We start from the raw sequence: 20,082 nt of genomic DNA, 5'->3' as shown, positions 1-20,082 counted from the left end.
CACTGTTGTTAAATGGGGGTGGAGACCATTCTGTGGTCAGCAAACACATCTAAACACACCTAAAGCAAGCCTTTGCTAGTTGTACCGTGCCAGGCTTGGCAAATAACCATAGCAAAGGTATGAGCCACAGAGTCACTGGCACTCGGTGCCACTCAGACATTTTTGAGTTCTGGCTAAGTGGCAGTAGAGTCGACAAGAAATTTAATTGGAGTTTAGTGGGATGTATTTATATGCTTTGTAGTTTCCAAGAAGATTCTCAGATGACTTCTCTTGTATGATCACACCAAGGTGAAAGCCAGGGTTTTATCCAAATATAAATATGGACTAGAAAGTCTACTCTGAGAGGTACATGTTGTGAAGGAAAAATCAGGTCTATACCCAGAAACTAGCTTGCAGGAAGTTCTATCATGAGATATTTGACAGAATATATGGCTCTCTCCTCATTAAAGTATACATGGGATATGCTCAGTAATATACCATAGAACTATGACTCTGCTATACATTGATGGGAATTGCATGAAACTGAATTTATCGGAATTCCTGTCTAAAGTATATAAACCTGTACCAGCATTATACACTGTTATAATTATTAACTTATAAAAAGGCTATGCAATAGGAAAAATTGAACTACTTTCTTATTGTCTTTACATAAAATATAAAGCACCTGAGCTACCATGAATTATTGAGTGTCTAGCTCAAAATCACTCATGAGACTTGTGGGTTGGCTGCATTTTCTGACTCCTTCAAACTACATTCTTCATTCTGGGACAGAGGACATGATGGCGGGATAAATTTTGGATCCATCTAGTATGTCTACAGGGACCTCATGCCATCCTGTAGTGTCAAGATAGCACCAGGGCATGTGTGCTTCAAAGCAGACTGTAGACTGCCTAACCAAAGCTCACTAGAAACAGCCACTGAAGCACCGCCTCAGAAATACATTCTCCTAAGGAGCCTCTCATAGAGTCCTTGCCCAATGAAGCACACGACTCACAACCAAAAGGTCAATGAAAAGATTTTTAATTGAGAAGAAGAGATGGACACCAGGAGACTAGAGCTTTTGCTTTTTGCAAATTTTTAAATTTGTAAAAACGCAGATTGATTTAATTGCCTGTGTCTGAAATAAATAGATGGATCATTCTTTCTATGTTGTCCGGGTTCTCTGCTTCAGATAGAGTGCAACTTGGGCAGGTGAAAGAAGATGGGAGACACATTGCGACAAAGAAACTGTCCTGTTAAGGAAGTTGGCCCACACAACTAGCTTCCTAGGGATAGGATGTGTCATTCTTTCATTTCTAGCATCACCTGACTCTGTCGTTGAAGTTTCTGAGTCTGGTTTCCTCTTTCATAGGAAACAACAATATGTCAACCACATGTTCTTTATGACAGGTCATAAAATGTCCAAGGATTTTTATAGTAGGATATTTCTTCACTGATTCAGTATCTGCTATTGAAGTAGGGATGCTGAATCTAACGCCATTTTGGCCACGTGGTGGATGGTAAGGTATTGGGTTTAATGGGCAACATCTTGTCTTCATGGTGGAGACTGGGAAGTCCCACCTCCCAGGTGATGGGCGTGCCTGAATTCCTAGAGGCAAAGGTGGGACTTTAACCTGCCAGTCTTTGGTCCTGAACTCTCAAGCTGTCTGTGATCCTGTGTCCTGTCCTGACCCTATTTAGGCCTAGACCAGCTCAGATGCCATTACTCTATGCCATGTATCTCCTGTCTGCTTGTGTCCTGTCTCCTGGCTTCCCTTCTGGTCAACATAGCATCTCATTTCAGCTCTCCATTGGAGCTGATCTGGTTTGTTGGTGTTGTTTTCTGCACTTTCTTTTCTCTCCTGCTTTCATGACTCACTTTTCTAACAGAGTTAAGTACATATTCTGTGGGCTGCAGGTCTTTGTAACAATAGTCCACCTGCCGATGCCAGCTTTTTATTAAAGACTCCCAGTTCGACCTCTCAAAATGTGGCTTCTCTGTATCTTGCTGACTGGATTCACTTTACAACACTATACCCCTGTTCCATTGGGGGAAGCCCAGACTAGTTTCTAAACATTAAATGTACTGTCTTTATTTGCTTTTTATTTTCTAATATTTAATTTGATAAATATATTTATTTTGGTTGGTTGGTTGCCTTTTTGAAATGGAGTTCCACTGTGTTGCTCAAGCTGGTCTTGAATAACTCATACTGCCAAGTAGCTGGAACTAAGATGTGTGACACTGTTTCCTGACTTAATTTACCTCTTCGGGTGGTCTCTTTCTCTGTTAAAACCCTGTTTGTCAAACTGAGTGCCTTCCTTCCTTTTTACTTTCTCCTTGTTTTTTAATTTTTAGATCTTCCCTCAAAACGTCCTGTACAAACAAAATTCTTCTTAGGTAGGTAATTCCAACAGGAGATAGACTCCCATTAGATCAATGTCTAAGCCAGTACTGAACTTGCTGTGTTGTTTTCCAACTGGATCTACTTTTAATGCATGCCTTCCTGTTTGCACCTCAAAGGTCCAGACTCCAGTAATATATTTGATAACTGTATCACTGCACTGATTTTCCTGGTCTTCCTCTATGTATATGAACAAATTTAAAATCACTTGTAATTTCTGCATCAATGTTTAAGAGGATGATTCTAATAACATAGCCAGGAAGATTGGTTATGAAGTTTATATACGACTTCTGGTGGAGGTGATGGTGGTGGTGGTGGTGGTGGTGGTGGTTTGTGTGTGTGTGTGTGTGTGTGTGTGTCTGTGTGTGTGTATTTATTCATGTGCATGGGATGTGGGAACAATTCTTTTTTTATTAATTAAATTTAGGGTTGACAAGGTGTTGTGCAAGAGGTACAGTTACATAATGAGGCAGTGAGTACGTAGCTTAGAAAGGAGTTTTCCATATTGACATATGAAAAGGGATTTCTATAAAGAAAACCTGGTTGAGAAAGAGGAATTAGAAGATTCCATGGTGAGACATTTAGAAAAAAACAGACTATGAGATATCTACAAGACAACTGGCTTAGTCCCTTAAAAATGATGTTAAAAGACTGCCTTACAACAAAAGAGTTTCAAGACATAACTAAATATAATGGGTGAATTATAATTATATTGGAATTCAAAAGAAAAATGTCTATCCAAAGGAAAACATTAAAATGTAGACTGAGTTTGTTAGGATATTAGGGAAATTATGTTAAGTTTTATGTGATAACGCTTTGCAGTTATATAAAACTGTCTTAGGAGATGCATGTTCTAAGATTCAGAGATGATATGTACTCAAAGATCTTTATTCTGCAGCTAATATTCAGTTTGCAACCATTACCAACACATATATAAAAGCAAATATGACAAAATGTTAACATCTATTGAAAACTAGTGATGAGTATGTGGGTGTTCTTTTGTATTTTCCTTTTAGTGTTTCTGTATCTATTATAATACAAATATTAAAAGGGAGAAGTCTTTTTAACCTAATGTTCCAAATACTTCACTATAAACTCCCTTCCTCCCCCCACCCCATAATAGTAGTCATACCAAGGCACCTGCTGCTTCATGGAGCATAGTCTGGAACATTCTTATTTACAGCAAAAATTCTTAGCAACTGCATTTTAAAAGAACACAATAATGATAAACATACAGCAATGATGTGATCAGTAAAATATCAAAATCTTTTAATATTTCAAAACTCACTTTAAGGGTGGGTTTGGGAGACACGTGGGAGAATGATGAAAAGGGTAACTTCAATCTAGGTGTGTTGTACTCATAAACTGACACGTAACACTAAAACCCTTTGTACAAAAACATACTAGTAATAAGATCAATAATAAAAACCTCATATTAACACTCCATCAGAATATCAGAGAAGGAGCAAGGTTAGTATTCAGTTATCAGGATCATGTAGGCAGTAGCTTGCATAATGATTCCTAAAGTCTTATTATGCATTACTCAAATCTTATTTCTTCCTGTAACTTCAGCATGATGATTCAGGCCATGTTTTCACTCCTCTGTGCATTTCTTTGCTTAGAAACTAGGTGAAATAAAAAATAAACCACTTTCATCGCTTTCAGAAAAGTACCAACAACAATGTACACTTCATGAAAGGGACAAGAGATTAAGGTTAATAAATTTGCTTATAACCTGAATCCACAATATACATGAATACATATTATGTATAATAAATTCCTTAATTGGAGATTTGGAGGCATGGAGTTGACTTTGGTGTCAATCATTTTTTCTTCTGGGAAAAGAGAGCACACTTCCTTTCTCCAGTTCTCCTTCTATGTGGCCCAGAAAGGCCATGTAAGCTTCCCAGCTTATCAGAAAACAAACAAACAAACCAACAAACAACAAACAAAAATGTGCACATAACCCAGCTCTGACAAAGCACCCAATTCTGCATGTTTGTTCCTGGGATTTTTGCTAAAGTTATTATTTCCTTTGACTTCATTAACCTGACAGAATCTGTTGTTGAAAGGCTCTTTGTTATTATGGAGGCTAAAACTGAGCAATGAAAGAAAGTGAGTTGGTACATGACAAGAGACGAATTCCTCATGACATACTTTGTGCAATGAGATCCAGTTTTACATGGAACTATTTTATGCTCTTGGACTTTATTTATTTATTTTTCACTCATTCATTCATTTTGTGCCAGTACTGGCTTTTTCCTACATGGCTAGACCTCTACCATTTGAGCCATGCCTCCATGCCCACCTTTTTGCTGGCTATTAAGAGGTAAGGATCTGGAAGGCTGAGACAAGAGAATGAAGAGTTCTCAGCCAGCCTAAGTTCCTAGTGGGAACCCTGTCTTACAAAAACAGTAACGTGGGCTGGGAATATGGCCTAGTGGCAAGAGTGCTTGCCTCTGATACATGAAGCCCTGGGTTCAATTCCCCAGCACCACATATATAGAAAATGGCCAGAAGTGGTGCTGTGGCTCAAGTGGCAGAGTGCCATTCTTGAGCAAAAAGCCAGGGACCGTTCTCAGGCCCAGAGTCCAAGCCCCAGGACTGGCCAAAAAAAACAACAACAACAAAAAACAAAAAACAAAAACAGTAACGTAACACAATGTGATTTAACATATCAATTCCAGGGCTGGGGATATGGCCTAGTGGCAAGAGAGCTTGCCTTGTATACATGAGGCCCTGGGTTCGATTCCCCAGCACCACATATACAGAAGACGGCCAGAAGTGGCACTGTGGCTCAAGTGGCAGAGTGCTAGGTTTGAGCAAAAGGAAGCCAGGGACAGTGCTCAGGCCCTGAGTCCAAGGACCAGGACTGGCAAGAAAAAAAAAAAAAAAGGAAAGAAAATAAAATAATAAATAACATATCAATTCCAATATTCTTTGTTACTTAGAGAAAAAAAGCACTGGTTTGTGAATAGTTAAAACAGTAGTGAAAGCAATAATAAAACTTAAGTAATAAAACTTTTAAGACAGCTACTTCCTCATTGTTTTTAAGAAATCACAGAATTAAGACTACTTATTAATTAATATGACCCTTTTGGAAAACAATCAGTTTCCATTATTATGTCTAGCATTATAGTCTTCACAGAATATTTGAGCCATTTCCAAGATCAAAGGTATTTTTCTTTTTATACTTTTATAAATGTAAGCTATAATCAGTGTTTATTCAACACCATAAACGTGGCCCTAAAAATGATTTTATCGTAGAATTAAATTAACTGCTCCTGAATAAGTGACCATCTAGGGAACAATCTCCTTTAATCTCCTGCAAAAAATGATTATGATGATATAGGAGAAATCAAGCCTCCTGGACACAATATCTGTTTTCTGATACCTGTCAGAATTATACCCAGAAATTCCATAGATATTTTACTAAAATCTTAAGGAAACACCATGGTGGGCCAAACATTGAAGTGATTCAGACTCCCCAACCCTTCTGCACGTGAGATATCTTACCTATCTCTATTTTTCTTTTCTAAAGATGAAGTTCCCTTATTCAAATAAGCCCTGGAATATTGTTCCTTACCAGTACCCTCCAGCCTAACCACTGCAGCCATTGGGGGAGTACATGCTTCCTCACTTACAGAGAAGAAGGGAAGGAGGGAGGGAAAAAGGGAGGAAGAATGAGGAGGATGAATTAATGGGGATACACATACACTGCTCTCCTGGCTGTTCCTTCCTTTATGTCCTCCTAAACTCTCTGTGTACTTTCATTGACTTTAGCTGATTGAATGACCATCCTAAGCAAAAGACTTGGTAGTAAGAGGGATAGGCTTAGGCTCATGAAGTCTCATGCTGGGATAGTATAGACCTGATTTCATTGATGAGAAAACTGTGATTCAAAAATATTCAATTAAGTTAAAGGAATGACTTGGTGGTACAGTGCTTGCTAAACATACACAAGAGCCTGTGTCCAATTCTTAGCATATAAACAATCAGTAATGTTCCTAAAGCCAGCCAGCTAAGTTGAAAGTCAACTTTGAATCTTTAGACACTGAATAGTTTTCTTTCTTTTTTTTTTATTCCCTGTCTCCAATTCAACAAAGTATTTATATAAATAATTTTTCTACTTATATATTCCCTGTGATCAAGTCAGTATGCTTTCAGGAGTGAAATTAATCTTTTCAAATATTCAAACATTCCATGTGTCCTAGGAAGTAACTTAAAAAATTTAAACCTATCTTTTTGTCCACAAATGAGATATATTATTCCATTTTAATATATAATTTATAGATATTCACTAGTTGTAGTTTATCTATTTTTACATCTGACTGTGTTTTTGTATTATTTCTATTTCAAATTACATCATAGGTTATATCCTTATTTCACCTCCATATTACTTTTCTGAGATAGAGAATTCTTTGTGTTTAGTCTGTAAAGGGCTGTTAAAATCAGGACTGCTATGTTGCTTGACTCTGGTGAGGATGTTCAAATCTTCTGTACGAATGGTGTCCCTTAGAATCCTGCAGTTCAGGCCTATGTACAGTGGCTTGGTGGAAATCTTACAGTGAGTGTTCAGAGGTGTTACTATTTTAATTTTAGAGCTCAACCTAATTGTTCCCAAACACCAAGTATGTGGACCTAATTTCTCCTCTAGTAATTTCCTATTTTGGTGATGCTTTGAGAAGAGGGTATCAAGCCAGGAATGGGTTGCTTAAGTCTGTAATCCTGGCTGTGCAAGAGGCTGAAATCTGAAGATGCTGGTTCAAAACCAGCCTGGGCAGAAAAGTACAAAAGACTCTTAGCTCCAATTAGCAAGCAAAATGCTGGATGAATGACACGGCTCAAGTACTAGAGTGTTAGGCATGAGTGAAAAAAAATGAGAGTTCAAACTCTAATACCAAAAGAGAGAGACAGACAGACAGACAGAGATAGAAAGACAGAGACAGAGAGGAGAGGGAAGGAGGAAGGGAGGAAAGATTGGAAAGAAGGAAAGGTGAAGAAAGGAAAGAAGAAAAGAAAGGGAAACAAGGAAGGGAAAGAGAGATAGAAAGAAAGGAAAGGGAAATTTAAGGTGACACTTATTTACTTTTGTGGTGTGTTGAGAATACTATATTGTTTCTACCAAGTGTCTCAATTTGAAAGGCAAAGTCTCCTTCATTGAAACACAATTAAGTCTCTTATCTATCTTTAGGAATGTAGATTGAAACACAATTGAGTCTCTTATCTGTCTATAGGAATGGAGATTCAAACAAGATGGCAATTTCAAGAATATTTCAAGTTTATTAACCTACAAGTCTTCCATGGATGGTAACAAAGTCACTTAGACCCTACTTAAAATTTTAGATATAAATAAAATTAGAGGAAAGTCTTTACTTACAGGAGAGAAATATTTCAATATAAATGGTGTCTAACTACATAGTTGATGAAATATAGGGAACAATCAGTCAGTTTCATAGGATTTTTAAAGTAATTTCCTTTGTTGGTATAATGCATTTCCATCAGAGTTGGGGAATTTTCAAACATTGTAGCTGATAAACAGCTACAATTAATGAAAACCAATTGCCTTAACATTTCTGCGATTATTTAAAGGCATAGAGACTCACTTTTTATCCTCCAGTCCATATCCTCATTTCCTTGTTCCAGCTAAACATGATGGTCTCATTTTCCTTGCAATGATGCTTCTAGATACACTGAGGAGCCATGTAGGACTGTCTGCTGGGGGCTTCTGAGGAATGTGTCCTCATACTTATAAGGAGAGGGGGGAAAGTCATTATTTCTGGTCATGGTTATGTTTGAATGTGATTCCTGGAACTGCAACAGTCATTTTGTGGCCTTCAGGTTCAATTCTATGGCTCAGGACGGTAGAGTAGAAAGAGGAAAAAAGGAGAATCTGATGTCGTCTATGGAAGACATAGAAACAAAACCAATGATCTATAACACATACTGCACACATATATGTATATTATACACATATAAATGCATGTTATATATTACATATTATGTACATATAATATATTATGGGCATTGGCGCAGGTGCTTATGGAGGGTGAGAAGTCCCCAATATATCATGTGGTAGATGGGGAACCAAGAAAGCTTTGGTGTCATTGAGTGCAGGTGCAAATGGCTGAGAATCAGGCATGGTTATGGAATTGCTACTAGAGTAAGTCCTAGGATCTGCACACTCTGAATGCGATCTCTATGACTGTTCAAGGGTAGGGGAAGATAGATATCTCAGTTTAAGAAAGGATAGTAATTCCCTGTTCTATTTGGTCTTGCCCTCACAAATTTGATGATATCTAACATCATTGGTGAGGAGGAATTTTTTTTAATACTCAGTTTACTGGTCCAAAAGTTAATACTTTCTGGAAAAATCCTCAAAGGCACACTCACAAATAATGTTTTACAGCTCTTTAGGCATCAGTTGAGGTCAAAAGGTAAAATTAATCATTGCAGTCTTGTATTATGAAGTTGAGCTACTCAATAAACCAACTAACTAACTAACTAAACCTGGACTATGCTTATGAGTGGACTTCTGATATGAGATAAAAAAAATTAAGTCCGCTGAATTTACTTTCTGACAAGGTTCTCAACTGATGACAGAAGGCAAATGTGACTCAGTTAGCTGGAATTTATTATTCCTCTTGAGAGCATTTTAAGTGGCACAACATTACAAATTATACTTAGAAATTTCTCTGAACTTCTATCTTAATCTCTGCCTCTTAGTAGTCCTGCCCTTCCAATTCCTTGGTCCATTGTGCCATTCACATCACATCCCAACTCAGATTTGATCATGCCACAACTCTGATTAAGTTCTTCAAAGGTTATTGTTGTTGTTTTTCACTTTTTTAGTCTGAATCACAGAACTTTGTTCATTAGAAACAGGGTGGATCTTATTGGCATCTAATTCCATCATGTCAGGACACACGGATTCCCTAATACTAGACATTTCAGCTATTGTTATTAATTGCTTGGAGAGTCTATGTTCAGTCTCTCCTGTGCTTCACAAAGACTGTTCTCATTTCCTGGCACCCTTCCCTACCTAATGATTATTCGCAACTCAGCCTTCAAGACAGAGCCTGTTTTGCTGAATCCACTGCCAAGTTTCCCAAGGTTGTCAGATGCTCCTTTACAGTGCTCCCAGCACCTCCAGAGTGAACCCCCTGCTAACGCATGTGGCACTTCAGTATAGCTGTCACACTGTCTCCCACATCTGACTATATTGGCTTAAAGGAAGAAATGTGTTTCATTCATCTCAGCATTTCTAATGCCACCCAATACAAAGTAAACAACAAGTGTTTATTAATGAACAGTAAAATAATGATAGATTTGGGTTTGTGAAGACATTTCTACTCTAATTGGGTGATCTACTTCAGGTATTACATAAACATAATATCTTCTTCAAGGTAGAGAGGAACAAAGAGAGGGAGGAAAATCTATAACTTAGTAACATCCATTGTCAACATTCTAAAGAGGCTGGCATGGTGGTACATGTCTGTAACCCTAGAGTTTTTGTTGGTATTGAGGTTCAAGGCCAGTCCAGGCAAAAAAGTTAAACACTTTCTCTATCAATAGACAGAGTGTGGTAGCATGCAGCTAATATTCCAGCTATGCATGAAGCCTATGTATGAGACTTACACCTGGCAAAAAACAGGTTGCAAGACAACTAGAGCAAAAAGAGATGGAGGCATGGTTCAATTTGTAGAGTATCTACATAGCAAGCACAGGGCCCTGAGTTCAAATCCCAATACTTCTAAACAAACAAGCAAAAGTTTCTGGAGGAAGAGAAGAGATTTCCAAGACCTGATTTTGCAACCTACCAGTAGTACGCTCTGTAAGAGCGGCCAGTCCCTAGGCAGCATGAAAGACAGTTGGACTTAGCAAGAAGCCTGTGTGCGAAGTACAGTGCTTTCTGTTTCTTTTTTTTTTTTTTTTTTACTAGATCAGTGAGACCCAGAGGCTGGCAAGAAAAATATACATGGTTGCTTTAAATAGATTGTCATGCAGCAGAATAAAGACAGTGAAGGTTAAGAATCAAGCATCCATTTAGAGAGAAGAACTGATCTCCTCATGGGGGCAAGGGTGGCCTGCCCTTGCCTAGTTCCCCTGGAGGGCATTTGGAAGCAGCCTTCATGAATAAATGACCCATTGGCCAAAACAGGCCTGTACCTTTATCTCCCCCATCCCCTAGCAGCTTTCTTTTTGTGCCATTGTGAGATCCATCTGATGGCAAGAGGGTGTGGAGATGATGTCAAATTCACTGAGAGCTGATGCAAAGGTACATTCTCGCTGAGCAAAGACCATACAAATGTCTTTGGTCGTTGTTGGATTGAACAGGTGGAATGAATACATCTCCCTCCACTGGCTGTCTTCATCTCCACTATTTCTTGGCTAGATGGGTCAGCATGCCTGGGAAAGAGTGTGCCAACCCTGATGGGTTCAACTGCCTGGTTAGTACAGAAGAGGAAAAAGCTGAGTCCCATGTTGCTGTGGGCTAAACTGGTGACCCTACAAGAAATATATATATATATATATATATATATACATATACACACACAAATATACATACATAGAAATACATATGCACTGGAGGGAAGTAAGCTACAATCACACTAAATGAAGATTTCTCTTGCTCTTTTATCTCACTTATACCTCACACAACCAAACATACAACAATTATGTGTTGTGTGCCTACTATTCGTCAGGTGTTGTTGGGTGTGTTAGGGGATATATTATTGGAGAATATAGCCCTCAGAGATTGCTGGCTCTTTAAGTCAGCTTCAAGCAATCGTTTCCTCTTTCAGAATCTTTGTCTTGTATTTGTTTTGAAACATAACTACATCTATGGGCTCTGAGGAAAAGGATATGGCCGACTACCTGCAATTATTCATCAGTGCTGTCACTTCTCTCTAGAACAAAGGACAGTTAAGAGGAAGTAGTGAATCAAATTTGTTTCTTTGTTTTCAGCAATCCATACTGATAGGCATTGGATCTTTTTTTTTTTTTTTTTAAACAGGAGTTCCATGGACAAGTGCAGAATTCAGTCATTTCAGCTTCCTTTTTCCTGCAAAACTCTGCAAGACTCCCTCGGGGACAATGAGCCCTGTCCATATGCAAACACAGCTCTTTGTTTCTGGTTTGGTGAGGACTTTCACTGATGCTGCGTTTGGATACACTACTCTATTTGGACACCGACATTTAGAAGCTAGTCTGAACAAAGGAACCTTTTCCCATAAAACTCAGCCGGGCATGTCTGACAGGGACTAAGGGGAGCCTTTATGGCCCCCACCCCCAAGTCCCAGCCTCTATTGAAATGGAAGCTAGACTGGAAATAACAGCCACAATGATTTTCCTCTGAGAGAAAACACATACCAAGCTTTTTTTGTTTGTTTGTTTTTTAAGTCCCAATTGTTCTGCAGGAAATCTTTTTATTCTACAAATCCCGTGACTTTGAAGTAGCATTCTGATTATATATTACTGGGTGGGAGTCCAGGTCTCCCCAGATAGAGGTATGGGAAGGGTTTTCCTCTTGGTAGGAACAGCAAGATTTCTGGTCCCCAAGGTACACCTGATTTAAGCGCAATCCCAGAGAACTACTAGCACATGATATAACAAAGCAAATAACGCGTTTGCCAATTTAGCTGAAATAACTGGGTTTACTCAGAACAGAAGGGGAGTGTGAAAGACAACTGCAAAAATAATAATTCTGAGTTTAATGGGTGTATTTTTTTGTGTGACTTCCCAAGGGTATCCTTTCATCTGCAAATGAGCACGTGAGAGGACCTGGAGGGCAGAAAATGAATGGGAACGGCAGGGGAATGTAAACACTTTTAGGAATAGGATAGGAGAAAGGGCTCAAGCTCGGGTCTCCTGGAGAGGGAGGCTGGGCGCCGGCCCCGCGGGGCTCCGGAGGCCGAGCCTCTGGGACAGGTGAGCTCCGCGCCGCCGGGGAAGGGCCTAGAAGGGGCTTTCGCAAGAGCAGGGCAGCGGTCTGGGCGGCGGCGGGGGTGGGCGCCAGCCGCCCTGGTTCCCCTGGTCCCGCCGAGCATGGTGATAATGGGGATGGGGCCAGCGGTGGCGATGGAGAGCCGGGTGCTCCCCGACCCCCCCGGGGTCCTCGGCGGCCCCCGCCCGCGCGCCGCACACGGCGGCCAGGTGCCCCCGCAGCCGCCCGCAGAGCCGGCCGTCGCCCGCCTGGAAGAAGAGGTAGACGAAGGGATTGAGGGCGCCGTGGCACACGCCGACCACGCGCACCGCCCCCGCCAGGCCGTCGCCCTCCCAGTCCCGAGTGCGGTCCTCCGACCACGCGGCCGCCAAGCGGGTGGCGAAGTAGGGCAGCTCGCAGCCCACGAACAGCGCGGCCAGCGCCAGGCTCATCTTCAGGCTCTGCACCTTGGCGCGGGGCAGCTCGCCGGGCGCGCGGGCTCGGGCGGGACTGGCGGCGGCGGCGGAGGGCGCGGGAGGCCGGCGCTGCCACCACACGCACAACAGGTGGCCGCAGTTGACGCCCATGACCGCGACGGGCGCCGCGAAGCCCACGAGGACTTCGTACAGCGCGTAGAGCTGCAGGTGCCAAGGCGGCAGAGGCGCGAAGATGCCGCGGCAACGACAGTGCCCCGGCCAGGCGCGGGCGGCGGGGGGCGCCGCGAGGGCCGGCGGCGGCGGCGGCGGCGGCGGCGGCGCCCCGCGCACCACGAAGGGGGCGGGCAGCGCCAGCAGCAGCGCCAGCAGCCAGGCCCCGGCGGCGAGGGCGCGCGCGGCCAGGGGCGGCCCCTGCGGCCGGCGCACGGCGCGCTGGCGCTCCAGGGCGATGAGCGCCACGAAGTGGGCGGAGGCCGCCCGGCCCGAGGCCCGCAGCAGCTGCGACAGGCGGCAGGCCAGGTCGCCCGCAGTCGGGCGCGGCTCGCTCACCAGTTCCCAGGCCAGCTGCCAGAGCGCCGCGCCGCCGCACGCGTACAGGTCGGCCGCCGCCAGCTGCACCAGCAGGAAGTCCATGTTGCGCCGCTTGGGTCCGGCCCGCGGCCCGCGCCCGCCGCACAGGCGGCACAGCACCGCGACGTTGCCGGCCACGGCCGCCACCAGGATGATCGCCAGGAACGCCAGCTGCACCCGGCGCCCGGGCTGCCCGGGGGGGAGCGGCGGCGCTCCCGGGGCCGACACTCCCCGTCCCGAAGTCAAGTTGAGACCCCAGCTCAGCGGAATGGGTGCGGAGAGGTTGGGCGCGGGCGGCCCCGTGGAGGGGCTCAAGGGGGGCTCCATCCTGAGCCCCCGGCAAGGGCGGCACCGCGGAGGGCGCGAAGCGCGCGCGCGGCCCCAGTGGAGGCGCGGGGGGCGCGGGGGGGCGCGGGGGGCGCGGAGTTCCCAAAGTTAGTTGCGAAAACAAGCGAGCCCCGCGGCGCGGCGGATTCCCGTGGATCCCCGTCGGCTGTTTCTGGAGGTTGTCGCCGCCGTTTGTCACTCAAGTGTGGGTTGCACACTCGAGGAACACACATGATTTCTATTCTCCACCTTCTCCACGCCAGGCAGATCCTAGCAGATTCTCCCCCAAGCGTCGCCACAACCCCCACGCCGTCGTCTGGGCTTCGGGAACCCCATCCAATGGCGGCGCCTGCCGCAGCCTCCAGCTCTGCTTTGCTTGGCCGTTGTGAAGGCCGAAGTCACCCAGGGCCAACAGGCGAGCTTTGAGAACGAACCCCCGTCCCAAGAGAGAGAGAGAGGAGAGACACACACACAGAGACAGAGAGGGGAGAGAGGAGAGAAAAGAGATGAAGAGAGAGAGGGGAAGAAAGGGAGGGAGGAAGGAAGGAAGGAGGAAGGGAGGGAGGAAGAGAGGAAGGGAGGAAGGGAGGAAGGAAGGGAGGGAGGGAGGGAGGGAGGATGGAAGGGAGGGAGGAAAGGAGGGAGGAAGGGAGGGAGGAAGGAAGGGAGGAAGGGAGGGAGGGAGGAAGGGAGGGAGGGAGGAAGGGAGGGAGGGAGGAAGGAAGGGAGGGAGGGAGGAAGGGAGGGAGGGAGGAAGGAAGGGAGGAAGGGAGGGAGGAAGGGAGGGAGGAAGGGAGGGAGGAAGGGAGGGAGGGAGGGAGGAAGGGAGGGAGGAAGGGAGGGAGGAAGGGAGGGAGGGAGGAAGGGAGGGAGGGAGGAAGGAAGGGAGGGAGGGAGGAAGGGAGGGAGGAAGGAAAGAAGGGAGGGAGGAAGGAAAGAAGGGAGGAAGGGAGAGAAGGAAGGAGAGAGAAATGAAGAGAAGGAAAAGGAAAGCAAAGGGAAAGAAAAACGAAAGGCACTGGTTTGGATGGAAAACAAGACAGTGGCGTTCTGAAACACCATAGCTGTGCGCTCGCAGGGAAACTCAAAGGTTGTTCCCCGCGTGTCTCTGTCACGTCTCACTGGGGAGGGAAACTCAGACCTCACGCTTGTTTGGCAAACACCAAGCCGCTGCATCCCAGCCCCCAGCAGCGCTCGCGGCGCGGGGGCAGGCGGGGGTGGAGGAAGAGTCGCTCGGTGCATCCTAGCGGAGGCTGTGTGCTCAAGTGACAGAAAGCTAAGGGGAAATAATATCGCAGACAATTAGGAGTGACAGTGGTTGGCGGATAGTTTCCAATCCTCCTCGTTACTAGAAGCAGCAGATGACAGCTGTTCTCGCCTCTCTGTAAACTTCATTAGTCTGAAGAGGGCATTAGTAGGTTTTATGCAAATGTTCACATAGGCATTTCCTGTCCCCTAGTATTTTCATCCAGCCAGCGCTGTGTCACCAGGCCCCTCTTCCCCGGTGCTGTTTTCCAGCAGATGGGAGGTTGCTAAGAGGGACTACGCCTCCAGGAAGCCCAGAGAAAAAATGACTAAGAAAACGATAAGGCGGCTAATTGTGTATAAAAGAAATCCAAGTAACAGGAAATGCTTTACATTTCATGCTGCCTCTTTTAACCTAACTCCTCCACTAACAAATTTTAGTTTACCTGCTGTAAGCATCCATTTATCTTTTGTTCATCTTCCACAGTCATGGTAAAAGTAGTTTCCTGTACTTTCTGGTCTGGGGACCAGGGAGGCGTTGCTGTCTGCTGGGGTCCTCATTCCCAGGCTGGAGAAACACTGGGGCTGAAGGGGGAGGGTAGATGGGCTATAGATTACAGTCCTACCAGTTGTAGGAATCTCATTTTCTAAGGTCTTGTTCATCATCATATCTCCAATGTCTCAGATTGGGACCGTGTGTTTGTGTGTGTGTGTGTCTGTGTGTGTGTGTATGAATGTGTGTTGTTGATGAGTTAAAGAATAGAATGCATTTCAGAGAAAGCAAAAATCCCGGCCTTGACTATAAATCCATCTCATTAGAAAAACGCTGTGTGTGTGTGTGTGTGTGTGTGTGTGCGCGTGCGCGCGCGCGTGTGTGCGCATGTGCTAATACAGGGGCTTAGACTCAGGGCCTTGAGCTATTGTTTAGCTTTTTCACTCAAGGCTGCTGCTCCACCACTTGAGCCACATTTCCACTTCTAGAAAAAGTTTTTACTACTCATGCCATGTGATCCGGAGGAGCCCAAGGAATTATCGTGGAAATGTTATGGCTGGGAATGTCTTAAGGGTTAGAGTCTAAAATTCTGGTTTGATTTTCACAATCCTTTTTTTTTTTTTTTAAAGAGTTTCTCTAAGGCACTTTTCTGTGTAATTTGCATCATTCCAGCCACATATAAAATGTGAGTTCAGTATCTCTCAAGATAATTCTATAATTTGTTTCAGAGTTGTTGGAATGCTCTTGTGTACCAAAAAGCAAGACTTTGAATTTGACCCCTTAACTTTAGTATGGTTCAACAAACCATTCATTTTAAACACTAACATTTTATTCTAGTACCAGGCTTTAAACTCAAAGGCTTCAGGCTTGCTTGGCTTGCCTGCTCCTGGCCAGTGCAATCAACTGCAGACCATCTTTTTGCTGAAGAATTGGAGACAAACTCATGGACTTTTCTTCCTTGGCTGTCTTTGAACCCCAATAGGCGTGAGCCATTGACACCTGTCTTAAAATTAATACTTATAAAATAATACATGTATATAATTTTCTAAGTCAATATAGATATAGAAAGCATCCTTACATTTTTTTTTTTTGCCAGTCCTGGGGCTTGGACTCAGGGCCTGAGCACTGTCCCTGGCTTCTTTTTGCTCAAGGCTAGCATTCTTCCACTTGAGCCACAGCGCCACTTCTTTTTCTATATATGTAGTGCTGAGGAATCGAACCCAGGGCTTCATGTATGCAAGGCAAGCACTCTACCATTAGGCCATATTCCAAGACCACATATTTCCCTTCTACCTACTCTCTTCTAGAGGGAACTTAAGATCTATTTACTGTTTCTTTTGTCATTTGCTTAATTTTATATTCTTACTGTATAATGTATTGATCAATATATTCTCTATTAACCTACTAGATATGAAATTTTATTTCTTTTGGGCTGGGAATGTAGCTTAGGGATAGAGTTCTTGCCTAGCATGCACGAAGCCCTGGGTTCCATTCCTCAGTACCATATACACAGAAAAAGCCAGAAGTGGCACTGTGGCTAAGGTGGTAGAGGCCTAGCCCTGGGCAAAAGAAGCTGGGGGACAGTGCCCAAGGCCTAGCCCTGGGCAAAAGAAGCTGGGGGACAGTGCCCAAGCTCTGGGTTCAACCCCAGGACTGGCAAAAAAAAAAAAATAGTTCTCTAACCTCTACCTCCACTGGTTTCCCCTTTTCTTTTTATCAAGACACTACTAACCTACTCTTGTTAGAACTATATTCAGTGTTTCCATTATTGCAAAGTGAAAATATTCTGAGTTTTTAAAATATATTTTAAAGATCATTGTTCTCTTTCTTCTTTTTAATTTGTTTTTAATTCTAGGGTTTGAACTCAGAGCCTTGTACTTGCTAGGCTGGTGTCCATCAAGCATCTATTCCTGCTGTCTTGTTTTTCCTGAAGTTCACAAGTGCCTTTTCTTAATTTTCATTGCTACCACAGCTAATTCTTTCTATGCCTTCATGTAGTCCCTCTGTAAAATATGTGTACAGTCAGATTCACAGTACAATCCCCCTTCCTACAACAAAAGCCTTTCCAGGCATCTCCATTTTTCTAATAATTGGTGTCAGTTGTTTCTTGGACTCCTGAAAAACTGTCAACTGGGCATTTCTCATTCCAGTCCTCACTGTAACTCTGCTTTTGTCTTGAGTTACTATGGTCCTTTTTTCTTGGATCTGTGTTTTATTTTTTGTTGACTTCTTTTTAGTAGAACAAACATCTCGTAGGCTTAAAAAGTTTGTACATTAAGTGAGGCCTAAGCAATGTGTTTATTACTTGACAGTCTTGGACAAGTGGTCCTTTAGGCTATTCTCATGGTAGCATCTCACTTCACCAACATCCTACAGATTCCTTTTACCAATGCTAATTCTAGTCCCCCTCCCTCCCCCCTCTCTCTGCTTGTGTTTTCTTATTTGGTCTGTCTCTTTGCTTTGGCAGAAAATATCCTTAGTGATTCCTTGAGAAAAGGTAATGTCTGGGGACCTTACATGTCTAAAAATTTCTTTATCCTATCCTTATGTTTAATTGAGGAGTTGGCTTGGTTTAGAATTCTGTTTTGAAAAACATTTCCCTCTTGAATTTTGCCAACAATGTTCCATTGTCTTCTGGCTTCGATAACTGGTTATGTTGAGAAATAGTAAGGCATTCTCATCTGTGAATGTGATTATGTCTTTCTTTCCAGGAACTTCTTTTCATATTTTTTCCTCTAACAAATTTCACAAAGATATGTTCTGCTGTAGGTTTATCTTATTTTTTCAGCTGGTACTGGAGTTTGAACTCATATTATTACATATTTATTATATGGCATATAGTATTATAGATATACATATGACATGTACAATGCTAATATGGGTATATAATATGTATTATATATCATGTATACCATATATGTATTATATAACATGCACACACATGTGCATGTGTATAATATATACTTATATATACCATAGATATCATATATATTATATTTGATATATATAATATATATTATATACAGATAAGTTAGTATTAAATGGTTGTTTTGAGACCAAAATTGTGACATTTTCATGTTATAAATGAAGAACATTTTTCACATATATGCAATTTCCATGTTAGAAATAAATCTATGAAGAACATTTTAACATACATCTTTGTACATAATATTCAGTTATTCCCCTGTGATAAAATATTAAAGCATTTTTGATGCATGGTGCTGAATTGCCCATAACAAACCTAAAGCAATGTATGCGTCTTTTCTCTACTGTCACAACAATATGAACATTATATCATTTAAAAAAATTTTCATAGTTGACAAGTGCTTATTAACTTTAAAAATTGGGTATAGTCCACATACCATAAAATCAAGCTTATTGTTGTTATTTTTTGGCAGTTCTAGTATTTAAGCTCAGGGCCTTACAGTTGCTAGACAGACACTGTCTACCAGTTGAGTCATACTTCCAGCTCTTTTGGCTGTAGTTATTTTTTGGGTAGGGTAGTGTACTGTATTATGTCTCACTGAGACAGAGATCCTATTTATGCTTCTTGTGTAGCTGGAATGACAAATAGGCTTTACTGCACCCCGGTGTTGGTTGCAATGGGGTCCTATGAGCTTTTACCCAGGGCTGGCCTTGAATTGCTATCCTTCCCCTATCTCTGCCCTTCCAAATAACTATAATACAGATGTAAAAATTTAGTCTTTTTAATGCATACAATACAGGTTTCTTCCAGCATATTCATAAGTTTGTACAACTAATTTCAAAGTGTTTTCATGATCCCCCAAAGGAACACTATAGATGTTTTCTTCTTCCCATCCAGCCCTACTAACTCCTAGTCTACTTTGTCTCCATGGACTTACCTCTTCAGGATATTTCATATAAATACAATCATACAACATATGGCATTTTTTGGGTCTCACTTCTTTTACTTAGATCAACTTTTTTTTTTTTTCTTTTTTTGCACCAGTCCTGGGCCTTGGACTCAGGGCCTGAGCACTGTCCCTGGCTTCTTCCCGCTCAAGGCTAGCACTCTGCCACTTGAGCCACAGCGCCGCTTCTGGCCGTTTTTCCGTATATGTGGTGCTGGGGAATCGAACCTAGGGCCTCGTGTATCCGAGGCAGGCACTCTTGCCACTAGGCCATATCCCCAGCCCTACTTAGATCAACTTTTAAAGATTTATGTTACAATATGTAAGTTTATTTCTAAATAGTATTCCATTATATGGATATGTCATGTTTTACTCATGCTTTTAGCCGTTGTATATTTGGGTTGTTCCCCAAGTCCATATATGTAATGTGAAAAATAGTATAATTTTTGCTCTTGAGATAGGATCTTGCTATTTAACTTGGGCTGGCCTTGAACCACAGCTCAGATTTCAACCTCCTGAATAGGAGGTTGAGCCACTCCTGCCTGGCTGGCAGGGAAGCGAGATTTTAACATTAGATTTGTTGCTGTAGCCCCTGCTCATAAGCTCTGGCTCCAGGTCCAGATGCCCACCTGCATTAAGAATAACAGGATGTACAAAAATGGTACACTTGTTTACACTTTTGGAAAAAAGTGAGGAGAGGAATTCTTAAACTCTTTGTGTAAGTCACAACTTATACAAAAGTTGAAAGAGGCTGGGGATATAGCCTAGTGGCAAGAGTGCCTGCCTCGGATACACGAGGCCCTAGGTTTGATTCCCCAGCACCACATATACA

At 42.9% G+C, this 20,082-nt stretch overlaps 1 protein-coding gene across 1 annotated transcript; it reads right to left on the bottom strand.

Moving 5' to 3' along the window:
* Positions 1–12,073: 12,073 nt before the first annotated feature.
* On the bottom strand, positions 12,074–13,657 carry Gpr150 (G protein-coupled receptor 150). Its single transcript, XM_048331471.1, has one exon. The coding sequence runs from the start codon at positions 13,638–13,640 to the stop codon at positions 12,339–12,341; it is 1,302 nt and encodes a 433-aa protein (XP_048187428.1). The 5' UTR covers positions 13,641–13,657; the 3' UTR covers positions 12,074–12,338.
* Between the last annotated feature and the right edge of the window lie 6,425 nt (positions 13,658–20,082).

This window comes from Perognathus longimembris, chromosome 22 (genome assembly GCF_023159225.1).
Source record: "Perognathus longimembris pacificus isolate PPM17 chromosome 22, ASM2315922v1, whole genome shotgun sequence".
NCBI classification, from domain to species: domain Eukaryota; kingdom Metazoa; phylum Chordata; class Mammalia; order Rodentia; family Heteromyidae; genus Perognathus; species Perognathus longimembris.
Note: the sequence above shows the minus strand (reverse complement) of the source record. Positions and strands in the feature narration are given on the sequence as shown.